Raw genomic sequence first — 24,654 nt, 5'->3', positions numbered from 1 at the left:
TGTTGTTAGATTAAGAGGAAAGGTAACAGGAATAATGGAGAGAATGTTTGCAGAAAAAACGGCATTTTGCAGCACTCAGTGTTACAAACATTGGTGATTTTTAAGTTTAAGTTGCTATTTTTCAGATGCTAACTGAAACGGAGTCATCATGAAACTATCACCATTCATGTACAATTAAAAAAATATTTGCCAGATGTCACTGCTGATTCAGTTAATACGCGTATGGATTTTAATGACTGTGTAGAATTTCATGTTTTCCTGGAAGCAACAGCATTTCTATGTGATGACGTTTCAATAAAAAGGAATTAATATCTTTTGGGGTCTTTTGGGGGATAAAAGGTGTCTTTTCAGAATGCATCATTTGTGCATACTGCCATTTGTGCATTATTTTCAGCATTTTACTCAGAGCTGCCTTTTGCTTTGTGCATCCTGCCTCTGCAAAGTACTTAATATCTTTGCCAATATAGCATCCAGGTTCTGCAACTACTTGCCTAGGGAAGCCACCTTGCCCCTTCCCTGATGGCTTTTGGATGTAGTATGGGCCACAGCTAGGACCACAGCATGCAATGAAAGGAATTAGAGCTGTCTAATCGAGTTTGTGCAGCACATACGGAATGAAGGTATGGAAGAGAGCATTGGTACAGAAAGCCCAAAGGGAGCTCCCATGGTAGGTTCTCAGTTGTTCTCAGTTTTTCCTGGCAACAAGAGAGTTCACAGGCTGAGATGGTATGAATCATGTGTTAGTTGTTTTGTATTCCCAACAATACTAGTCCTTGATCAGATAGCGAGAAGTTGCCTCCTTATGCTCTGAGAAATAATAGCAGTTCAAGGACTAGGAGAAGGATTGGCTCATATTATCTGACAATCCTGCATGCGGCTACTTCGGTGAAAGAATTTATGGGTTTCAGGAGGAAGGAAGGAAGGAAGGAAGGAAGGAAGGAAGGAAGGAAGGAAAAAAAAGCGGTTCCATGTTGTGGATTTTAGAATGAGCTTCCCTCCCACTAATACATGTAGTGATGTTTGAAATGAGTCATCAATTGCTGAATAGAAAACACATACACTTGGCTCATTGCAGGTCATATTGGGAAAATAATCTAAATGTGTACTGCTTGGGGCAACAGATGCACAAGAGGCAAAACTGCAAGATTGCAAAAAGCAGGTGGCACCCATTCACAGGCTCAGGGCCAAACTTGACTAGAAATCAATTGCAAGTGTGGGAGCCCTGATCTGGACTGGGACCCTGGTGGCAGTGGGGAGGGGTAGAGAGGGGTTAACCTTTTGCCCCCTGCAGTCCTGATGTAGAGGGGGGGCTGTGCCTGCCATTTTGAGCTGTACATTTTGAGTTCCTATTGCAGTCAAATGAAAGTTTTCTCCTCAATGGAAATTGTACTTGTGGGGTCCTCTGTACAGACTGGGACTGTTACAGGAGAGTGGGACCAAAGGCTTAAAACTACCTGCCTCCCACACAAGAGTCTTGAACAGGTTAGGGTCCTTGCAAATGGATGATGATGATGATGATGATGATTACCATTAAGACAGTCACATTGCCAATTATGTGACTGGTAAATTAATCCAGTTGGATTAATAATCTGTATCTTGAAAAAAGAGTACTCTATCATGCTGGATTTTCTGACTCTAATAAACATCAGCATTTATTCTTCAACAGCTAAAGTACAAAAAAGATGTCTTTTGGAAACTGATAATAACCAGGTATATATTTTAACATACTTTCATTGCATTGCCTCTGGGTAAAGTTCTGCTCACTGTTCCCACTAACCTTTCTAGAGTATTTGACTTGGTTTTCAGTTATAACATCAACACCCTTTGCTTAAACTGATTTCATGGCATAAGAAGCGTTATTTTGTTCACAAGAGAGTGCAGTACATTGAAAGCAGAAGTGTTCATCAGTGTTGCCCTCTTGACTGGTGTTAGTCCAATGTCATTTTAAAAGGAACCTGCGCTGCCTGGGTTGATGTTAAACAGACATTTGCTAGAGTGTTGGGCCGCGAAAACTGTGTCAAGTCTAGAATGAAAATGATCATCTAGTGCTTACGGGCAATCTATATCCTATGTATGGAGGATTCTTTGGGAATCAGAGTTGCCATTAGGCTGTTGTTAGAATTTTGAGACTGTCTATTTTGTGCTTTTTTTAAAGGAGACTTGCTACTCTTCATTGTTGCAGGTGCAAATTTGAATTTTGTGGCAAATGTGCCAAATGACGAGATTTTTAAATAGTGGGGGTGCATATTCTAAAGTATCCAAGAGCTTGGGGCATTTGCATAATATGAATGCTTCCAGTTAGCTACAAGCTTCAAGAATGTTTCCAAAAGGAAGCACTCTCAGCGGTGTGTTGATGTCTGGGACAATTGGTTAGTGGGAAAGCACACACAATGCACGTGGGAGGTCCATGGTTCAATTCCTATAGAGCAGTGGTGGCGAACCTTTTAGAGACCGAGTGCCCAAACTGCAATCCAAAAGCCACTTATTTCACACAAAGTGCCCTGAATTGTTGAGCTTTTATTTGGGGGGGGAGGGGGGAGGGGGTTGCACACTGTTGTTGAACTTTCATTGAGGGGAATGCCGAGAGTTGTGGGGCTTTTTTTGGAGGGGGGATGTTAATCCTGGGCGGGATGGAATCATGCCCTGAGTTCATATATGAAGCAACTCCCCATGATTCATACACAGGCATGAATTAATGCAGCAGCTTTCCTGGTTTACTTCTGTGCACACACACACATACACACACTTCTGAACATCTGCAACAAGACCACATTACCCCTTTCCCTAGCATAAGGTATGTTGGTTGGTTGCTTTCAAATAGATCTGAGATGAATGTGGGGACTGGAAAAATGTCTGCTGATGTGACAAAGGCACTGATGCCACCCTAAAGATTAACATGTCTGAAGATGCAGTTGCATGTTAGACAAGGATCAAGGCACTGAAGTTAAAAGCTCGGGAGTCAATTATCTACATATTTACCTGGAAGAGAAGTCCCACTGAATGTGGAATGGGGCTTACTTCCGAGTAGGGATGGGGAGAAATTCAATTCAGTTCACATATAACAGCAAATGTATCACATCCACACTTTTTGAAACAGTATGAGAACCAAAACACAGCCATCCTTTAAAATTCACACTTCTCCAAATTTTGTGACGTAGTGCCCCAAACAATGTTTACAAAGAAAATATTAATGGAAATAATATACACAAGTGCACTGTTTTAAAATAATTGCTTGCAAAAGTGAGTTCATTAGTCAAAACTGTGTACATAAATGTGTTTATTCAGAGAAATTCAAAGCAAAATACTGATCAATTCTAATGACACCCCCCCTCCCGCGCCTCAATTGTAAATTGCTGTAGAAATGCGAAGAATTGAATTTGGGGAAAGGAGAAATTGAGAGAAGAGAACCTGACAGATCCTTCCATTCCTACTTCTGAATGGGATTCATAGGGTTATTCAAGTTTCTTTTCTCCAAAATGACCCAGGGGGTGATATCTGTAACATGCAGTTATACATATGAATGCCATGATGGGACTCTACACCCACCAGCCCAGTTAATCAGGTAGGGAATATAAACACAGCAAACATAAAAGGATTTCTACTGTAAAAGGTATAAAAGCTCTAGGCCTGTCTCGCTGAAAAGCATGTAGCAGATCACCTCTAATAAAAGCAACTTCCTTTTCAAGCATATACCCTACATCCACGTAATATAAATATATACTCAGATAAAAGATAGTGTTTTAGTGCCACAACTCTTCCTTGGAGCAAAGTCAATGTTCACACATTCAGCTTGAGGGGAACAGTTTTGTAGAGTCACAAACAACACAGGCCCTTCAAACTCTTCTGAGTGAAAATCAAATCTTATCATCCTTTTATTGAAGTGTCTGTTTGCTTTTTCCTTTCTTTTCTTGAAATGTGTGTCGTAGCAAAGGTAACTTGCAAAGGTAGCAAGATGAACATACACATGCTATTATAGTGCTTTAAACATCTAGCTGTTTTTTAAAAAGTTTCTTTTAAACTTAGGAGCAAAAAACAGTTGCAGGGATAGTAAGGAAATGCTGGCTGTGGCATGGGGGTGAATTGAAGCAACAATACTTCAATGTTCTGGCTTAAACTAAGAATGCAGTAAAGTGTGTACTTAACTTCAGAGTTTGTTGCATTGAGGTCAATGGTTTGTTTGAACAGTCTCCTGGTGATTGCTTTAAAGTGATTGCTTTAAGGGGAAAAAATAAGAATATGATGCTCCCAATTAAAAATGCCTACTCTTCAAATAATATATAAAAGCATTGTCCTTGGTCAAAGTGTGTGCACACACAGTTTCAGTCATGTAATCAATAGCACCAATAATTGTTTCCGGAGGAGAGATGAATTGTGGGGACTGAAACTACCCTTCCTACTCTGTGCTCCTAAAATAGATAGGGACCATGGTTGCCAATTGCCTAAACCGGGGCTACATGGACATGACCCAGGAACCACATGCACCAATGTAAGGCTGAGATGTGCTGCTGAGCTCATGTTCTGCTTAGGGCTTCCTATGAGCATCTGGTTGGTCATTGTGGGAACAGAATGCTGGACTAGACTGGCCTTGGCCTATTCCATCAGGGCTCTTATTAAATTAGGAGATCTTATACTATTCTGCATCCAGCTAAGGTTATACACATAGAAACCTGCATCCACATATATTTTCTCACTCACTGATAGATCATGCCTGCAGAATGTCTCAGGTTTGATCTTTTGTATCTCTAGGTAGGGTTCAAAAAGATTGCTTCTGGAAACTCTGGAGTGCTGCAGCTAGTGAATATAGACAAGTAATGAGTTAGAGGGACCAGTGAGCTTACTATTAAGGCATCTTCTCATGAGTATTCCTCTAGTGCAGTTAGGTTTGTTGGAAAAGCCCCGCACCCCACTTTCCTGTGGTTCAGACATGTGTCTGCTTGATTAACTCTGTCAAAAGATGCTGCTTATGCAAATATCGCTGAAGAAATCTTCAGATGACTCTGTCAGCTATGTTTAGTGGTGGCGGTTTGTGTGTGTATGTGTGTGTGTTTAAATTCTAAACTCTACATGGTTGACTTGCAAGCTTATTTTCCAGATCACCGAGAGAAATGAGAGACTTTTTTTGATAGACACTGGCTAAAGCAGCTTAAAATCAGAGGCACTGGGTTTCTAAAGGAATATCTCTCCAAGTGCTATTGACCACATTTTCCGCAGGTCATTGCTCAAGTGGTTGTTAGGCAGTGCGTTGGGACACAAAGTGTGCATGAAGCTGCTTGCATTTTCTGTTGTGTATGCGGACCAGAAACGCCATTTTGGCACCCTTATGTAGTCATTTTGACAGACTACTTTATATTCTTCCAATTTAGCACATACCCCTACTATGCAAGCTAAGATATTTGGGTGTTGCTGTTTTTTGTTTTAAAAAAGTCACAGGTGCAAATGCAGGCACATATCACAGGGAGCTTCTGATTGGCTATGGCTCTCTGCAGTATATGCCCATGGGGGCAAATGTAAGAAGGGAAGCAGCCTTAATACTGAGGAATCCATAGCGGGGTGCCTTACACCAGACCGCTCTGCATTTACCTAGCCCAGTAAGGTCTACTTTGACAGGCAACAGCTCCCCAGGGTCACAAGTGGAAAGCTTTTATACCACCTTACATGATTGTTTGACCTGGAGATGCCAGGGACTGAACCAGGTATCTTTGCTATGTGGATCATGTGATCTACCACTGAGGCATGGCCCTAACCATAATTCAGGTTTGAATAGGTTTTGTTGACATGTGCAGCACATCACACTGCACATCACACTTTAGATGTGGGAAAGTTAAAAGTACAGTTTGTTTTTTAAGCAGTGTGCATGTTACAATTAAAATGTCTAATACAGTGGTACCTCGGGTTACGAACTTAATTCGTTCTGGAGGTCCGTTCTTAACCCAAAACCGTTCTTAACCTGAGGCACGCTTTCGCTAATGGGGCCTCCCTCTGCTGCCATGCCGCCGCCATGCAATTTCCTGGGGCAAAGTTCTCAACCTGAGGTAATACTTCCAGGTTAGCGGAGTTTGTAACCCGAAGTGTTTGTAACCTGAAGCATTTGTAACCCGAGGTACCACTGTATGTCCAGAAAAACCTTTCTGAATCATGGCCTATGTCTGCAGAATGTTGCACCACTTTGGCACAGACACAGTGGACTTATGCAACTGTGATTATTTTAGCCTATGATCAGGAGTCACAAAAAATGAACCATACATAACATTAGCTGCATCAATTGTTAATTCTAATTTGCTGTGAGGAAGCAAAGCTGTTATAGATTCCCCCTGCTCCTAAAGCTAACTCCTTTTTGTTGTTGTGAAAAAGTACATGTCAGAAGGTCAAAATTAACGAAGAAAAATGCAAATTCGGAGTTCCACTGGAGGAACAACCCAATGCTTTTAGCAATTTCTGATGAAATTAGGAAGGGGAAAACACCCAGTCCTACTTACATTTTACAGCCTAATGAAGCATGTTACCTCCTGTAGTTCCTCCCAACTTGAAATTGGAACTGTCTCATTAGCATGAAGTGCAAGAAGAACAGGCCAGTCAGTGAAGTCAGCTTTTCATGGTGGATTCCTGAAATGTCTTCCCCTCACACCTTTGGTTTTAAGCAGATGATGGTTCACTACAGTAAGTAACATCTGAAGAAAGCGACAAATGTTAAGTACATCTAGAAGACTTGGAAATTCCAGGCTAAATTAAGCTTTGCTTAAAAACATAATTTTGTGTGTGTGTGTGCACATGCATGCAAAAATTGTCCAACTTTCCCCTCAAGATGGGAAACATAGAGGAAATCAAAGTCTGTGGTATTACAGATCCCTAGGGCTTCTTCTAAGGCTTTTTCAAAAGGTCAGTGGGAGCTCTGTTATAAATGCAGTAGCTTGGAGAGCGAAATACGTTATTATTGTGCATTGTTAGAATAAAGATTATTCTGGTTCTTGTTAAATATCTTTTGGCATGTATTATACAAAATCGTCCTCTTGCATAGTCAAAGTTAAGCCCTTTTAACAAGCCCATTGTTTTCAATAAGTGAGATTTAAGCGTGTGCTTAATTCTACCATTGAAACAAATGAACTTTTAAAAGTACTTAGCTTTTAGTGGAATTGTGCCTATAGTTATTATGGGAAGAAATTAGCGAACATTCATATACAGAGCCAGTTTCTAGCCTGTCAGACCCAGTACTACTTTCTGTGGCTGAAGGAAATGTAGAAGGATTTCCAAAGGTGTACCTTTTGTTGGTTGGGAAGAATCATTGCAAAACAGCAGACAAAGGGGGTATGATTGCAGCGTTGTACTGCTATTTCTGTTCATCAAATTAGTATATTGGCAGACAAGGAGAGTCTTCATCAGGTTGATCTTTTACTCTGATCTGCCACCTTGTGCTACGGTGAGGTGTGAAGCAGGAATAATAAGGCAGAGAAAGTCATCCCCAAAACACTAGGTTCAAAGAATGTAGTTTCCGATAATGCCCTTGCTACGGATGACAAATCTGACATTTGCAATGTATTTTAAAACCTCATTTATTGCAAGCCGTGTTCAGTTGGCGTTATTCTCCAGCTTACGAAAGCCAAGGGCTGATAGATATTTTCGCAGAAAGGAAGAAACCTGGGCTGGATCTAGACACATCAAAGAAGTGTTTCAGTTTAAAGCGTTGTAAATTTAAACAGGGAAAACGGGTAGAGAAAAAACAGGACTCCATATCGCCCTCTGGTGGCACAATGTTATATCGCATAAACAACACATATAAATCCGCTTTTTCCTTACCAGTCTAGCTGAGTCCCCAGATACAATAGTTACAGGGGAAGTTAGAACAGAAGAGTTAGGGAAAGGAAATTAAGTGATTCATGCTTAGTAATCAGTGCTTAGCACCAAAGAAATGAATGGCTGGAAGGAAAACCCCACACACCCAAACAGAAATTAGTTTTCAGAAGAACAGTTCTCGTTCAGAATCTCCTCAATATATATTTTTTCCTGCTCTGCTTGTTAACATTGTCTCAACTGGACTATTTTTAGGTCTGTCCAGGAGGCAGCATAAATATCCCACTTTCCTTCAAATATTTAAGAGAGAAGGAAGAAAGGGATTAAATTGTCAACAGGAACAAACCCAGTTAAAGTGCACTTAATGCTTTTATTCATGTGTAATAATGAATAGACTTAAAAGCAATCAAACTGAAAATGAAGTATTTTCCCCTCAGTGTAAACAAACTTGTATATGGATAAGCACAGGAGAGGGCTGTAGCTCACTGATAGATCTTGCGTTTTACATGCAGAACATTCCAGGTTCAATCCTTGGCATCTCCAGGTAGGGCTGGAAACAGCCTCTGCCTGAAATCTTGGAGAGATGCTGCTGGTCAGTGAGGCAGGGAAAAAAGTAAAACAAAATCCAGGTTTGTTTGTTTTTTAATTGTATCATACCTCATGATCTCAATGAGGCATGCAAGGCAGTTCAAGTATTTATAGCTTTCCAAAATGTGCTGCATTTTACGCCCTTTACATCCAAAACTGGTATTTGTGCTGGTAAGATGCAGTAATCAAAATATTAAATGCGTGGCTATTGCGTTTTCTTAGCCTAACAGTTCTGGGAGGTCTTCCGTATAGCTGCAAGGCAGCACATCCTTGTATTCTCCCTTACTGCTCTGTCTGTTAACAGTTTCAGAATCCAAAGATAAACTAGACCATGGGCTTGTGCTCACCCTGTAGGGAGTCCTTCTGGGGGGGGGGGGAATCTTTGAATGATTGATCCTAATGCTGTATCACAAATGGCTTCTCTAGTGCCTCCCTGTTTCAAAGTCTGTTGTCGTGCTGCATAAGGGAGAGCATTTCTTTGAGAAACACAAGTCCACATCACCCTTGAATGTATATCATGAGCAGAGTGGATTTTCTGATCCTGGCCAAAGTGAAATAGCATCAAATGTCACTTACAGCACTTTGCCTTAACATAAAAAATGAGGGATTATGGAAGGGAAAGACCCTTCCTAGGAGGACTGACTTCCTGGGAGGTCTCCACAAAGACCTGAGTTAGGGTGACATTTAGTCAGTGGAAAGAGCGGCTTTCGTTAGGAGAGGAAAACAAGAAATAGAGAAGACTGAAATGTTTGCAGATGCAAACATTCTTCAGAAAACAAAATATCTTTCACAGAACCTGGAAGGAACTAGTTGGTTGACCTTAATGAGTGAAATGGAGTAGTTTTTATATTTTAGGCTGTAATCTTAACACATACTTACCTGGGAGTATGGATGGAGGAGGAATTTGATTCAATTCACGTTTAAATTTAGAATATTTGCGCTTTCCAAGAAGTATGAGAACCAAAACACAGGCAATCTTCAAAACTTGTTCTTTTCCAAGTTTTGGGATGCAGTTCTCCAAACAGAGTTTACGAAAAAACAACAACCCTGCATCCATTAGGAGGAAACGTGTATACAAAATAATACATTTCTGAAATTACATACAAAAATCTAATATATTGTATTAAGATAGGTTGCTTGTTAAAATGTGTACATTAATCAAAACTGCAGACAAAAATGTGCTTATTGGGATAAATTTACAGAAAAATGCTGAAAATTTTTCATGAGGATTTGAAAAAACAAACAAATTGCTGCAGAAATGTGGAGAACAGGATTTAAGATTGGAAAAATGAGAATCTGAGAGAACTGAAATGGACAGACCCTTCCATCCCTACCTGGAAGTAAGTCCCATTGAACTCAACAGGGCTTCCTTCTGAGTAGACACAGATAGGCTTGTGCTGTTAGTTACCTTAGTAACTTTCAGCTAGTGTATTCTGTGATTAGGCTACAGAATGCAAGTCAGCTAGCATGACAATGAATCTGTCACACTCACAGTCAAGAGGTGTACTAAGCAGGCAAAACCTTGCATGTAAGATGCCTGAGATAAAATATATTTCCTGCTTTGCTTTTCTAAACCATCATAATGATCTAGAAAGCACATGCTACTTTTCAAAAACTATTTACCATGTTCTACAGATGTTTCAGTAATGTGGCATACACAATTTCACAAGCATGCTTCTGCCTTGAACAGCTATTACCCTTTACTACCTCCCTCAAACTTCCATTTCTTTGGCTAATCCTTTGACTGGCTCATTGATCCAGCTACAGTTTCCTCAGCCATATTGCAAAGAGGGACTCGTTTGCTTGGAAGCAGAGGCACTCTCTATTGGGCAGGCCAGAAGAAGACTGTGATCCTTGGAAAGGCTAGAAGGACCAAAGATGGAAATCTCGCTTAGGGAGGAAGAAGAGAGCAAACTGCATTTAAAATGTGCACAGATGAACTCTTTACAAATAAAATGGAAATAAGTTTTCATTAGTTCCATACTCACAGTACTTTAATTATAACTACAGGATATATCCCACTATGGCGTGCACCAACAAGCCAAACACAGCCCATCATCACCTATGTATCATGGTCCACCAGGTATCCCCATTTCCATAGTTCTCAACAGGTAGACTTGTTGGAAGCTGCTGGTAAGCTGCCATACATGGTTGGTGGGCTACATTCATCTTGATGAGTCACATTTTGTGCAGGCCGGGTCTATACCATATGATTATCTACTAGCAAGAATCAACAGTGTGAAAGTTTCATTAGGGTTACCATAACCCCTAGGTACAATCCGCCACTGGTGGCAAAATGCCAACAGATTTAAAAGGATCTAGATTGCAACGTTAATAGTTTCCTTAGAAAATATTACTGTGCCCACCTACAATCTCTGGTTAGAGTTTCACCATGGCTTTGAATTTCTGACACAGTCTAATTGGTGAAAGTATTGAATGACCTTTTTGGGATAAAATGTCTTTTCAAAAACAAAACTCTTTCACGGCAAATTATGGAATATGGACTATTTTCCTCAGACTGGAAGAGGGTGATCCAGTCCCTAAAAGTAAGTGCATACTGAGGCGTTAAGGCATATTATTTATCCATTTAAATACATATTTTGGTATACACATTCTTAAGTGCACACAGTTGTGTGGGGTAGATGGGTATTTTGGTCAGCATAATGTTGAGCATTGATTCTGAAAATGTGCAAAAAAAAAAAAAAAATCACCCCAGGTTTAGTTGTGGTTATTAACACTTCTGGATCTGAAACAGAATGTAATTTTAAACAAGAGTGAAGAACAGAAAATCCTATCTACTTCAACTGAATTTTGAATAGTTATCTTCCCAGCTAATCTCTTTTAAACCACCCATCAAATTATGTATATTGAGACAACCCTTACTTCAGTTAGCAGCACTACCTGCACCACAGTAATTGCACCTTATTTCGCAATTATTTTGCACCTTATATATTAACCTGGCAACAGCACAATCGTGGTTAAGTGTCCTGATTTGCCAAACAGATTGTCACAATCATAACTATTCAACACTTCGGACAATTTATGCATAATAAGTCCTCATTTGTATCACTTGGAGCTAATCCATTTATTTTTCATATTTTTTCATGACTGGGAGAAATATAATTGTGGTTGATTAAAAATATGAACAGCGATGATATCAACTAGATGATCACAGATTATCATGTAAGAAATAGAAGAAAGCAAACATACCCCACAGTTTAAGGACTAATAAACTCTGTAAAATGTTATTGTAATTTGCGACAATCAACACAATCCACATCAAGTCCCAATAAATCCCAAATTGTACAATGAACATATAGAAAAGATTTACCAAAGAAGTATGGAACTTTCATTAGGGAGTAATCCTATAAACACACAGGCACATGCTATTTTTTTTTTAAATATTATTGGGACTGTTCAGTGCAAAACTGTATGCATGTGTCTGTCTTGACAGAATTAGGCCCTTGGCTGACCATGGTTTCAAAAGGAGCCTCTGTGGGACTAATCTTGAAAGCACTTACTGAGCTGGTCCCAGTATCACAGTATGTACTTTGAGAGATTCAGCCCCTGATTTGTTCTTATGATCTCCTCCCTCCTGAAGAAGCAGGGAGAGGTTTGCACAAAGTTTTCTTCTACAACTACGGTATTTTGCATTTATAAAGTAATCACACCCAGCAACTGCAAATGAAAATTCAGAGGCTGGTTTGAACACCGGGCTAATAATGCGTTCCAACTGCTCCCACACAAACGAAAAACATTACTAGTCCCTTTCATTAGGTATTATCATGTTCAACAATAAAAAATAAAATGTCACCCTGTTTTGCTGCAGGAATCATCAGACTCCATGTGCTGGGGGAGGATCGTGAAGGCAGTTAACTTGACTATAGAGTTTGGATGAGCAAATGATATTAAAACAGCTATTGTGCCTGTGAGAAACAATGCTGGATATGCTTGGTTTCTGACATACCTTTGACTTGTTTCTTATTCCCCAAGAGAGCACTGGCAGAGATAATAGCTTCTGCCACCCTGCTCTTTCAACCTGTTGAATGGATTCTAGAACTTTAAAGCTGCAATACAAGAGGGAATACAGAGGGTGGCTTCAGTCAGTCCAACTTGGAGGAACAGGGTGTGCACCCAACTCGCACTTCTTGTTCTCTGCATCTTTGTAGGACCCCACAGGAGACAGCTGAATAAGCTCTCATCGCCCGCCGCAAAGCCTCCGTTACAAAGATGCCAAAAAACAGCCCTTGCAAGTTACCAGTGCTTCCTGCCATCCTAACAAATTTGAATGTCTAGTCACCCCAAATGTCGGGATATTGCACCAGTCCAGTCAAATATTTCCATTAAAAAGTGCCATAGCGCAACACCAGTAGGTCCACAGCGCATGATATGAGACGAAAGTATTTTCTCCTTCAATACAAACTGCATGATACATTATGGTTCTGTCACCTAACACTCTTAATATAGCACTTTATTACTATTTCTAAAGAGCCGTACTATTTCTAATGCGTCAACATTTTATTCATGAAGAACAGGAGCTAATAAAGGAGCTAAATAAATTTATAATGTAGGTCTTAGAAGTGGTTTATGTGTAAAATAATTGTGTCGAATCTCCAGCTAGCAACAAGAATGTCAGAGCTTTGAGAACAGGCTTTGTTGAACGTTTTATGATGGTGATATTAAAAGTGAACTGTTACTATGTAGTCAATAACATTCTCCTTCCTCCATGTTTCATAGGGTTAGAATGGGTGATGTAATTATTTAATGTACCACGGTTCTTTATTCAACAGTCAGTTTACTTGAATTAAAACCACTGTGGTTAGCTGAGTCATCGCTAAATTCCCCTTTTAAGCTTTGATGCCTACACAAACTCATTCTGAGATACAACAGTTTATGTAACATCATCAGTTATTGCACTTTGTAGTACAGATCTTAGCAACTTCAATTAAAGAGGCAAACTGTTAACACACATCCTGAACTGATGAAAACAAATGAATCTTCTATTAAGTAGCAAAGAGCAATTTCTCACTATTTGTTCTTGTGAACGAAAGTCTTTGCACTTATTTTACACTAGAGCAAAATTTGTACAGATTCCCTGCTTTTTCAAGTGTCATTTTTTTAAAAAAAATTGGAAGTGGATATTCAGTGGATACAGAGTATCAGCTATCAGATTGCTTATTTTTCTTCTGTTTTCAAAGATGAACCTTTACTAACTATGTTTCTTTCACTAAAGTTCTATGTGGGGGTTATTTTCAATGTCAGCTTTCATGGAAGCAGGACTTATAGGAACCAGGGCATTAGAAGTCCTTGCAGAAGAGAAAAATGCAGTTGTTATTCTAACAGGAGAACGATGCTAATGACATTTTGGCAAATAAATATGTAATAGGCATCATTTGAGAAAATATATATATATATATATATATATATATATATATATATATATATATATTCATTCTGGTTTCTAATGTTGCATGTAAGATAAACTATGAATGAGGACAAAATAGGACATTTTAAAGGTTATATCCATATGCCTTTGCAGATTGTAGTGTTTAACATAACATTTACAACATGTAGAGATGTGGCTGACATGTGGAATAGAGCCACAACAGGCATTTGGGGAAATTCTTCAACCAAATGTTTGTGAAGGGAGAAAACACTGGTATATTTTTGCAAATCGATGGCTTTTTTGAAAAAATGGCACTGATATGTTATCATCTGTCTTATGTAGCATTCAAATTATTGTTGTTATTTGTGTGCATGAACATGTGTGTTTTAGAGCATGTGTGTATGATCAAAACTCTAATCCTTCTATAGATTTTCCAGACCTAAGCACTATGTTCTATAAACCAACCAACCAGATACTGTACAGTATAAATTCAATAGGAAGAACAATACTGATATGTAGAACTTATCACTAATTATAAAAATACAATAAAATAAAGGGATGATCATTTTCTCTGCAGCCTTATAAAAATTCTGACTTTGAATGAACAAAGGAAATGTTACATTCACAAAGGAGTCTCTGAGAGATATCTTCTGCTTTGTACAGGTTTGGAATATGCTTTGAACTTGACAGACTGAAAAATGTACCAGCTATTACTTTTTCTGCTGTGCTCAATGTTTGGAGTAGTTCCTTTACCCCAATGGTGGTTCATTTTACAGCCAATAGCACCTTTTGTCCTTAAGAAAAGATTCGGTACCCTTGAGCTAAGCATCTACAAAAAATAAAATTGAAAAATTCCCCTCCCATTTGTTGGTGAGGAAGCGAAAAGCAGTATCTTATGAAGGCACACCCATGCTGAACTGACGAGAAAATCAAAATCAAAGCATAACTGCACAGTGCAGTCATATCACAAGGCTCATTCTTGAAATCTGAGTATCATGCTAGAAGAAAATCTAGGTATGTGATCTAATTTTGAAGAAATGAATCAAAGGCAATATTATTTAGTTTTTTTGTAAAAAAAAAATTCTGCGTAAATGAAGATAGACTCTTATTTAAAGAGGGAAATGGATGTTTGTATTGCAGCCTTAAAGATCACATATTTTTTTAAACTGCAATATTTGGGTTCTTTTTATGTAAACTACAGTCTGCAAATCAGCAGACCATGACTGAATGTTTTTTTTGAAAAGTTATAGATTACAAACATGAACTCACAATTAATATCCTCTAAAAGTAATTTCAGAGCTCTCACGTCTTTTTTTTTAAAAAAAAGAAGAAAAAGGACAATGTGTACTTCTTCACAAGGTAATGCAGCTAATAAAAAAGAGAGTAGAATTAAAGTATTTACATAATGAGCAATTCTACAGAAGGCGATCATCCCCACATAAGCATTGCTGATTATATCCCACGCCGCTTTTTAACAAACTCTACCAGATTGGATCCAGTCATCAGCACTTTCAAAGAATCCTTAAAAGCCATTCATGGTTCTTTACATTTATTGTAGAACGATGTTCTTCAGGTACATTAAGCTGGTGTAAGAGGACAGTGTCAACACAAGGAACCAGCAGGATAATAGAACTTCAGCACCCCCAGTGATCCCAAGCTGGGTTGTACTTGGAGCTGGAAAAGAAAGAAAGAAAGAAAGAAAACAGATTATTTAGAATCTTTTTGAGCTTTCCTCACTTTTTCTTCTTACAATCAGCTATAAATTATTTTACCAATAGATTTCAAAACAGCAACTTTCAGCAAAGCATAGCTGAAAAGGAAATCACACCTTTACACCACTAAAATTCCTCTATAGCAATCAACGGGATCACAAGTTCATCGAGGACTGGGGAAAGTTTACAGACTATCTGAAAAGCATATGTGACGAACAGACAACGCTAGTGGGTTTTAAAGAGGCTCTGTGAAGGTTAAAGATGTATTGTAAAAAAGAAATAGAATTGAAAGGATAATATTAAATGGCAATACTAAATATAGAGAATGCGTAAAAATGGAAAATATGGATGATTGGTGGAGAAGCCGGTGGAAGTCCAAAAAGGTGAAATTTGTGAATAATGTTTGAGATGGCGAATTTGTAAAAGGAAAATCTTAATAAAAATTATTATAAAAAAATAAAATAAATAAAATTCCTCTATAGCAAGCAGAATTTTATGATATAGATGAGGGCTGGTTCACACACTACATTTTTAAAAGAGGGAATGCATATGCTTTATTTCCCCACTTGTCTATTATGGAATCCTGGAAAACAAAGCAGTTTCCTTTGTCAATAGGCAGATAGGGCTATTTCATATTGTATAGAAGGTACAGGTTGAAGGATAGCTGTGAAACAGAGAATTTTAGAACTTCATTCTTTATTAGAGCAAAAATGGCTCTTGCTACAATTTCCCTTCTCTCAGCCACTTTCCCCACAGCCTGAGCAAGTATGTTCTTTCCTGGACCTAAAGTGTTGGTATATACTAATTCTTCCCCCATGTAGGACTTTCTTTTATACAAGAAACTCTGCTCTGTCTATCTGTCATCTATCCATCCATCCATCTTAGGCAAATAAAATCACAGGGCAAAATGAACTATGGTGATTATTGCAGAAGAGTGTTCTATCGTTAAGGTCAAAGGCCACTTCTAGGATTTAACCCAGTAGAAAGTAGCTTTTGCCACCAGCTCAGTCTACTGCATAAAACTTTCTTTCACTCAGCTCTCTATAATGTTGAAATATGCTTCTTGTGCAGGGCTCTCACTACCATTTGGCCGCCATAGCGGCTCTTTGCTGGAGGATAGACTTGTGTGTGCCCTCAGTTGCAGAGGACCATGTTGTCCCATTAGTATTGTTGAAGTAAGATCCAGTTGTCAGTTCAGTCGACTTATGAATGTTGAATGGAGAGAGGGAGATGCCTTTTTGTTCTTTGCTTCAGGCAGCAAAGGGTCTTGGGGTGGTTCTGTTCTTTTGTATTTAGTTCCAGATGCATTCAGAAGCTGTGGTGGCTGCTCCTCAGTGCTTGGTGGCAGCACTGTCCTTCTGTTCATTGTTCTTTTGTTTATACTCAGACACATTGTGCTGCAAGTGAATGTGTGCCTGTGCATAGGGTTGTCATATTCCCAAAAGTGAAAATCTGGACAAAGTTGTTGACCTCCCCCAACCCCACCCCCCAACATTTTGCTGATTCGGTAAAAATCCTCCCAGGTGCCATTTTGATGTGTCCAGGAAAACCCAGACATATGGTAGCTCTGGCTGTGCATAACCTCTGGATTGTGTGCCACCAAACTTTAATGTACCTCTGCGGCATCTTGCATCTTGCCTCTGTAAGTGCCTCCACCTGGTATGATCATGGTTCTTGACGTGTGGCTACTCAACATGGCTGGCAGCCAACCATGGCCCATTTCCATGTAAACAGCACTTCATGATGCTACAGGAGCTTAGAAGTGCAATCCCAGTTGTGCTGTTGTTGTTTCTCTAATTGTTTTAGGATGCAACGGGCTCGCTGTGGTATAGTACACTGTGTGAAGAAGGATAGCATCCTACCCTTCAGCAACTGTTCAGAAAAACAGTCCATGGCTCTCAGCAGTGTGTTCCAGTAAAACCAAGTTGTTTGATCACAGCTTGATACAGCTGTTTTGTGGAACATTGAGTTCATTGTCTGAATGCCTCTCTCAGCTGGTCCACTGAAATGTGGGGGTCTCAAGATTGCAGTATATGTTATTCCCCACTGTATTGCTTCTATTCGTTCCTTGTCTGTAAGAGACATGGTCCCCTGTCAAATATTTGAGGAACACCAGATTTTGCAAAGATGACTTTTTAATTTGGTTGCATCAAAGTCTGCTGAATTATCTCAGAGGGTATTTGGAGGAACAGTGAGTTGGGAGTAGGTACAAATGTCTAAGAAATACTTGCAGTTATCTTGAGCTGTGATAGTTTACAGATGTTACTGGGGCAAAGCACTTTACACCTTGTCTTGTCTGGAATGACTACTTTGTCACCACTGCTTTGTGATGAGAGTATCTTTTGTCGCCCAGCATGGCTGCAGTCCAGGATTCATTTGCTTTCTTTTGCTTGTCCAGCCTTTCTCTTTCAGCCTCTGTTCTGAACTCTGCATCAGAACTCTGTACTTTCATAATAAACTCCTCCTTCACAAACATCATCTGTGTCATTCCACAGATTCCTGCTAATGTTCTTGATAACAAGCATCTCTTTTTATAGCTTTGCAGTCATGTTACAATAGGCAGAGAAGCATCTTGCAGATACTTTGCCAGACTTTGAAAATACAATACTTCCTAAGTAATGAACTTCTAGATGTGGATTAAACAAGCTTCTAGTCCATATTCCGAGGCATAGGCTGGTTTTAGGGCTGAGCCACATCAGAGGTGGCCAACTCCTGAGAGACTGTGATCTATTTTCAGATTTAAGATTTAAAATCTGGCAATGATCTACGAGGTTTTCCAGGGAAAGCACTGGGACAAAAAAGAGAATTGCTCAGACAAGGACCTCAAAAGCCCAGACCTTTCCCTAGAAAACATGGAGCAAAAAATTACTGTACATTTTATACTAGATGTCTGACAGCTCTTGATGTATTTCAATTAGGATGGTCAAAGGGAAAAAGTCACTCACAATAATATCGCTTTGAATGAAAACAGCCACAGAGAGAAAGCTCCGCCTTCCCTTCCACTGATCAGACAACAAGGGGGGGGGGGCAAGGGCGGGGCAGGAGTCAGTTTCAAGGACACTGAGGAAAGGGAGCCAGAGATTGACCCGCAATCTACCAAAACCTCACAGGCATCTACCAATAGATCATGATCAACTTATTGGGCATCTCTGCTCTACATGAATCTGGCTCATCCTCAAAAGCCTTTGCAATGCATGAGGGAGATGGGGATGGATTGTCTCGACTTTGCTGTCATCAGGGTTGATTACATGTGATGAGAGGACATGTTCCATGCACTTTACTCCTTGGGCCAAGCACTGCTCTATCATGTTTCCCACATTTTTCAGTATCTTGTTATGTTTCGCATGTGTGGATACTGTTACACTCATGTCATTTGCTATTATGTGCACTTCTATGGTATCTCCAAATGTGTCATAATTATTTTGCTGAAGCACTTCAATATTTGACTTAATTCCAAAAGGTAGACTAAGAAATTTGAATCTGCCCCATGATGTGTTGAAAATACATAGGTCAGTGGAATTCCCTATCCAGTCCATTTTGCCAAATGCATATTTTGCATCCAGAATCATAAAGATGTTTATACCAGCGAAACGACACTGAACATCTGCTGCCATTGGAATGAAATAATGTTGTCCTCCATTCTGGGATCCAAGCAAATCTGCAGTTTGCTATTTTTCACTCTGTCAGTGATGCTCAAGCACTCAAGCTATTAACCCATGCGGTAGACAGAGTCATTCTGGCTATAAACCCTTCTTTCTCCAAAAGCTCAAGTGATTTTTTTTTTTAAAAGGCTGTTAAAATGGTATCTGCATACCTCCAATTTGATGGATGGCTGTTCTGGATTTGTGGATCTATGATTTATCCCACAAATTTTGCCGGATTCCTAAAAATTCCATTCATCTTTAGCTTGGGGCAGTTTGTGCCAATTCAAGCTGAGATGTGGTCAAGCATCCTGACCTAACAGTAGTGTGGTAGATGATGTGGTGATGAAAAAATTGAAGACTAGTTTTGAATCTTCCTATAGCTGCTATGTCTTGTCACAGAATGAACAGAGCCTGTGAGGTGGTGTTCTCCTTGCCCTCCTGTGGCCTGGCTTTGATCCTGGTGCCTTGAGTGCTATGCTGTTTTAGGACTTGCAGACTTCCAGGAATTTGTCACTCTGTCACCCAGCCATGAACTCAGTCTGTGTGTGTGCAACTTCAGAGGCTCTGCAGATGTGTTACTGCCTTTTATAAACTCGGATTCCCTTAGTAATGTCTCCTTTAGTTTCTTAATCTGTCACACTGCATACAGTTTTGACCCTGAGCATGTATGATCCTCAATGCCCCCAAGCGCACTGAACACATTTCGTTTCTTCCTGTTCTGAAAGATTTTTAAATGTTAAAGTTTCTGTTTCTGTTAAATGAGAACGACAGCAGAACCGGTAAACCCCAAAAACAATGTTTTTATGATAATGTGATTTCTTAGGACTGTTTAATCACCATACATTGTTGGCCCCTTTGTATCTGACTGCTGACCTAGGGAACCCTTCTTCAACCTGGTGGATTCTTAAATAAATAAATGTTGGAAATTGCTCCAGGGAAGAGAGACAGAGCAAAAAGAGATTTCACGGTCTCTCATATGATGAGGTTAAATATACGAGAGCATTTTACTGACCATTTAAATGAAGCAATATCATCAAGCTTTTAGATCATTATCAGAAAAGTTATTAACTCTTTAGAAAAGAGATCCAGCAGGATCTCACTAGTCCCAGCTGAGGCCTTGCATACAAATAAGATCATTTAAAAATAATAATTAAATATACACTTAAAATGTATACTCTTAAAAGATCACATACAGATTGTTAAAATAAAAATTACAGCAACAGCCCTTTCATTAAAAGTAAGCAGCCCTAATAGAGAAGAAAGTTCCAAAGGGCTGATTGCAGCAAGCTGCCGATTCTGTTCCCCTTATCTGTACTTAAAAGCAATCATAAAAACAGGAAGAATAAAATTACAATATGATAAAATAAGAATCATAATCATCATCATAGAAAGCTTTAAAAGAATGAGTGGCATAAAATATATTCCATAGTGGAATACAAGGTTCATATTTCTACCAAACATACCAAATATTCATGAATGTTGCCAAATAATTCATTCCCACTATGTATGTTTGCTCATATATCTATATCACTAACAGCCTCCAAGCTGTTACAACGTGCTTCCAGAACTTGAGTACATAGTTACAACTCCACCACATATGCCAATATGTTCCTCGTACATTATAACTTTGCCAGCATAAAGGGGAACCTGATCTCGCCATACAAGCTAGTCAGACCGGGGTTTAAAACCAGTAGTGGACCCCTTCAAAGAATTCTCCCTAATGTTAGTAGACATGGACTTAAAGGAACAAGTGGACCAGAACTTAGGCTATTGAGAATCTTTCTATGCCCTTCTAAAATGTGTCTGTGTGTGTGTGGGGGGGGGGGTTATTGGGTTGCTGTTTTTATTTTGCTTATGTACTTTGTGGTTTTATATTCTGATTTTATTCTGTGAACTGCCCTGAGACCTGCAGGTATAGGGTGGTATAATTATTCAATCAATCAATCAATCAATCAATCATCATCATCATCATCATCATTCAGTTCACCTATAGGTCCCGGCTCCCACACTGATTTCAAAATAGTAAGTGGAGAGAACCGCAATTGTAGGGAATATATCAGAGACCCTGCCTTTCTGGGCACTTGCTCATAGCTGTCAACGTTTCCCCTTTTTAAAGGGAAATTCCCTTATTCTGAATAGGATTCCTTGCAAGAAAAGGGAAAAGTTGACAGCTATGCACTTGCTACAGCTAGATGTTCATAAAGTTTCAGCGCACTAGTGGCTACACCATGCAATGACAATGCAATTTAAGTATGTTGATGCACCAGCCCTGGGCCTTTGAAGATGCAGCACATTACTATGCCCTCAGAAACAAGATGTCTGTCTTTTCTTTAGAGACGGTTTTCCCTAAAATCTCAATGTCTAGTTTATTCACACAGATTTCCTCCCTCTTAATTCCTGTGTTCTTGCTCCTTAATGTTGACAAAAATATGCTAAAAATATGCACAATTCTCACACAGTATATGTATTATCATATGCATGCACACTCCAGGTTTCCATAAAGTAACTAGCACATAAGCAGAGACATACAACAATGCACACAACTGTATAAAAATACTTCTCGTATTTTTTCTTGTATAAGGCACCCCCATGTATAAGATGACCCCTATTTATTTAACTCAAAAGTAAGAAATTAAGTTGTTTAGCTTTTGGGGTGGGGGGTGGGGGAGGTCACTTCCACCAATCGCTCACCCGCCTGCCTGCCACTGCCGATCGCACACCTCGCAGCACCCGCCAATAGTCTGCCCGCTCACCGCCACCAACAGCCCACCTGCCCACTTGCCACAGCTGCCAATCGCCTGCCCGCCTTGCCACAGCCGCCAGTCAACAACACCCAATTTTTGCCTTTTTTTGAGCAAAAAGCATCGTCTTATACACAAAAAAATACTGTACAAATGTACTATTAGTCAAATTATGCTGCATAAATGTAGTACATAGTAGTTCCCTCTTCATTTGACTCTTTTATAAACGTTGTATATATGATGTATTACTTGTTGTGTATCGTTTTGCATATAAGTAGTTGAGCTTTTGAGAAATGCACAGGGGGCTGGGACATAAGCAGGCACTCAGTACAAGAGGTGGTCTCAAGCAGGTGGGAATTGCCAATTTCCAGTGTAATTCCATTTAAAGCTTATTCCTCCTCCATCCTCACTCCTCCTTCTGTTACGGGGCAATGAGCGAGCCTTTGTGATTAGTCATACCTCATGTTATGTTTGCTTCATGTTATGTTCTTTCAGGTTACATCCCGCGGCGACCCGGAAGTACTCGAAAGGGCTACCTCCAGGTTTCGCCGCTTGCGCATGCGTAGAAGTGCTAAATCATGCTTCGCACATGCGCCCAAGCACCAAATCGCAACCTGCACGTGCACAGACGTGCTGCGGCGGGTTGTGCTCTTTTCATGTTGCGAACGGGCCTCCGGAACGGATCCCGTTCACAACCAGAGGTACCACTGTACAGACATGGCTGCAGAGTTGTCTGTGTGTGCAGCTTGGCTCACACAAAAGCAGCTAGACTGGGGTCTATGTCTCTGAGCACTGGAAATTATTGTTCCCTCAAAAATATACCGACTGAATTCCAACGCAACTTAAAAAACAAAAATGCCAATCTAAAAGCAAAACCCATTTCTACTTTTCTTTTATTCATGTGTTTAAGGAAATGGGGCATCTGCAGTTGTTATTGATTTATAACATTAAGATAAAGGTAAGCAAATGAGCCGTGCAACTCTCTAAGCTTTCATTTAAAGTTCTTTGGCAGTAGCAAAGGTATCTGTAAAGCAAGATGTTTTGGTAATCAACTTCCAAAATAGACAACAATGCATTTAATTCAAAGTACCCACAATTCACGTCAAGGGCTAAGTTGAGAGAAGTAGAAATGCAAATGAAGGTCTGACCTCAATTTTGCACAAAGGCTTGAATACAGAACACAGGCAGAGCAGGTGAAATAAATGGGGTTGAGGCTGATGAAGCAAATTAAATAAAGTCAAAGTTGTCAAAATGAATTAAACAATGTTGGAGTTGCTGAAGCAAATTATTCAAAGCCAAAGTTGTTTTTTAAAAAATGGCCCATATCAATTCCATGTGTTCAGCTAATAAACTGAACCTTTAGATTTCATTTGTGAATTTGAAAAAGCTCTCTTTGTCCCAGCCATAATCAGTCACGGACCTTGCCGCAAGGAACCTAAGCCACACTTCATTCTGAACTGTGCCTTTAAATGCCTTGTAAAAATGCCTTCAACTGGTTTTTGAGCTAGTGCATATGTTAATAATAATAATAATAATAATAATAATAATAATAATAATAATAATAATAATAAAATAAAAAAATAAAAAATAAAATAAAAATAAAGCACTGCTCCAAACAGATATTTTGCATTGTTCAAGCTCTGTGCTGATAACTTTTGTAGACTACTAATTAAATACCTTCCCCTCTATCCAATCAAGGCCCTCTTTTGATGTGTGCCTGGCCACTCCAGGCTGCGGAAGCAGATGGAGCAGCTGTTGTCGCATGGCCCATCAGCCTGGCAACGGTGATGTAGTATTTCTCCCAATACTCTTCTCATCACTGTTATGACAATGTACGTTGGGAGGAAGTACGCCTCTATTTCTCTAACAATGTCAGATACTATGATAGCAGATTATACGAGCAAGACGGTGGACGGATTCCAGCCTGTTTCCAAGAAAAGTTCCACCACCCCTGCTTCTCTCACACCAAAGAGGAACAGAAGCAGGTAGTTCAGAATGACAACTGCCACTGATGCACATTTTGAGTAGCAAACAGTAATTGAATTTCTCACAGCTGAGGAGATCTTGCCAACTGAGATTCACCACTGCATGATGAATGTATACAGACCTCTACATGTTGTGAATGCTGGATACGCTCTTTGAAAATTGAGCTTAAAGCTAGACCTTATGGCAGCCAGCAGGAATAACTATTAACAAAGAGAATGCACAGATAGCAATTGAACTGGTTGGCAAAGACTGACACATCACATGGCACGAATTGAAAGGAAATCTCTGCATCATTTAGTGCACTACACTAGCCACGGAGGCCATTTGCACAGAATGCTGCGGGCCTACACAAAGGAGCATTGTTCTGCCTCAAATCACGATGGGTGTTAGGAGAAGGCTCTAGAAAGCATCTGTCCACGATCAAGAGACCTTGAAAAGGAGTAACATATTTTTTTTTAAAATCAAAATGTAAGTTTTCTGTCTGATACTACACTAGCCATTTTTTGAGATCTTCAGGAAATAACTTTCTGAAGTCTGAATGGATGAAGAAACTATGCACTGAAGCACTGAAAAATATGGCCAAATGGTATTATGGCAGAAATTCTTTGTATTAACATGAATAGCAGGTGTTATACGCCTCTTAATCTCTTATGTATGTATGGCACACTGTAAATTGGGCAATTCGTGTTATTCTAGGGATGGGTTTGTTTGTGTGTTTTTGCCTTTACACTGGTTGGCTTATGGTGGTTTTCTACCTTATTAAGAGCTACTGATCATGATTGTTGTGTACAGTGGTACCTCGGGTTACATAC

The 24,654-nt window shown here is 39.5% G+C and overlaps 2 protein-coding genes across 7 annotated transcripts in view; one reads left to right on the top strand and one right to left on the bottom strand.

Moving 5' to 3' along the window:
- The window catches only part of LOC310765695 (uncharacterized protein), a 557,351-nt gene that overhangs the window by 56,552 nt on the left and 476,145 nt on the right, over positions 1–24,654 (top strand). The gene's annotated exons all lie outside the window — the stretch shown is intronic.
- NEGR1 (neuronal growth regulator 1) overlaps positions 13,498–24,654 on the bottom strand; it is a 437,028-nt gene continuing 425,871 nt past the window's right edge. For both annotated transcript variants that reach the window (XM_083621043.1, XM_083621042.1), the window contains one exon: positions 13,498–15,433. In XM_083621043.1, the coding sequence (XP_083477169.1) occupies positions 15,309–15,433 (125 nt within the window). In that variant the 3' untranslated portion in view covers positions 13,498–15,308. The remainder of the gene's footprint in view (positions 15,434–24,654) is intronic.

This window comes from Podarcis filfolensis, assembly GCF_964270895.1.
Source record: "Podarcis filfolensis genome assembly, chromosome: 6".
In the NCBI taxonomy this organism is placed as follows: domain Eukaryota; kingdom Metazoa; phylum Chordata; class Lepidosauria; order Squamata; family Lacertidae; genus Podarcis; species Podarcis filfolensis.
Note: the sequence above shows the minus strand (reverse complement) of the source record. Positions and strands in the feature narration are given on the sequence as shown.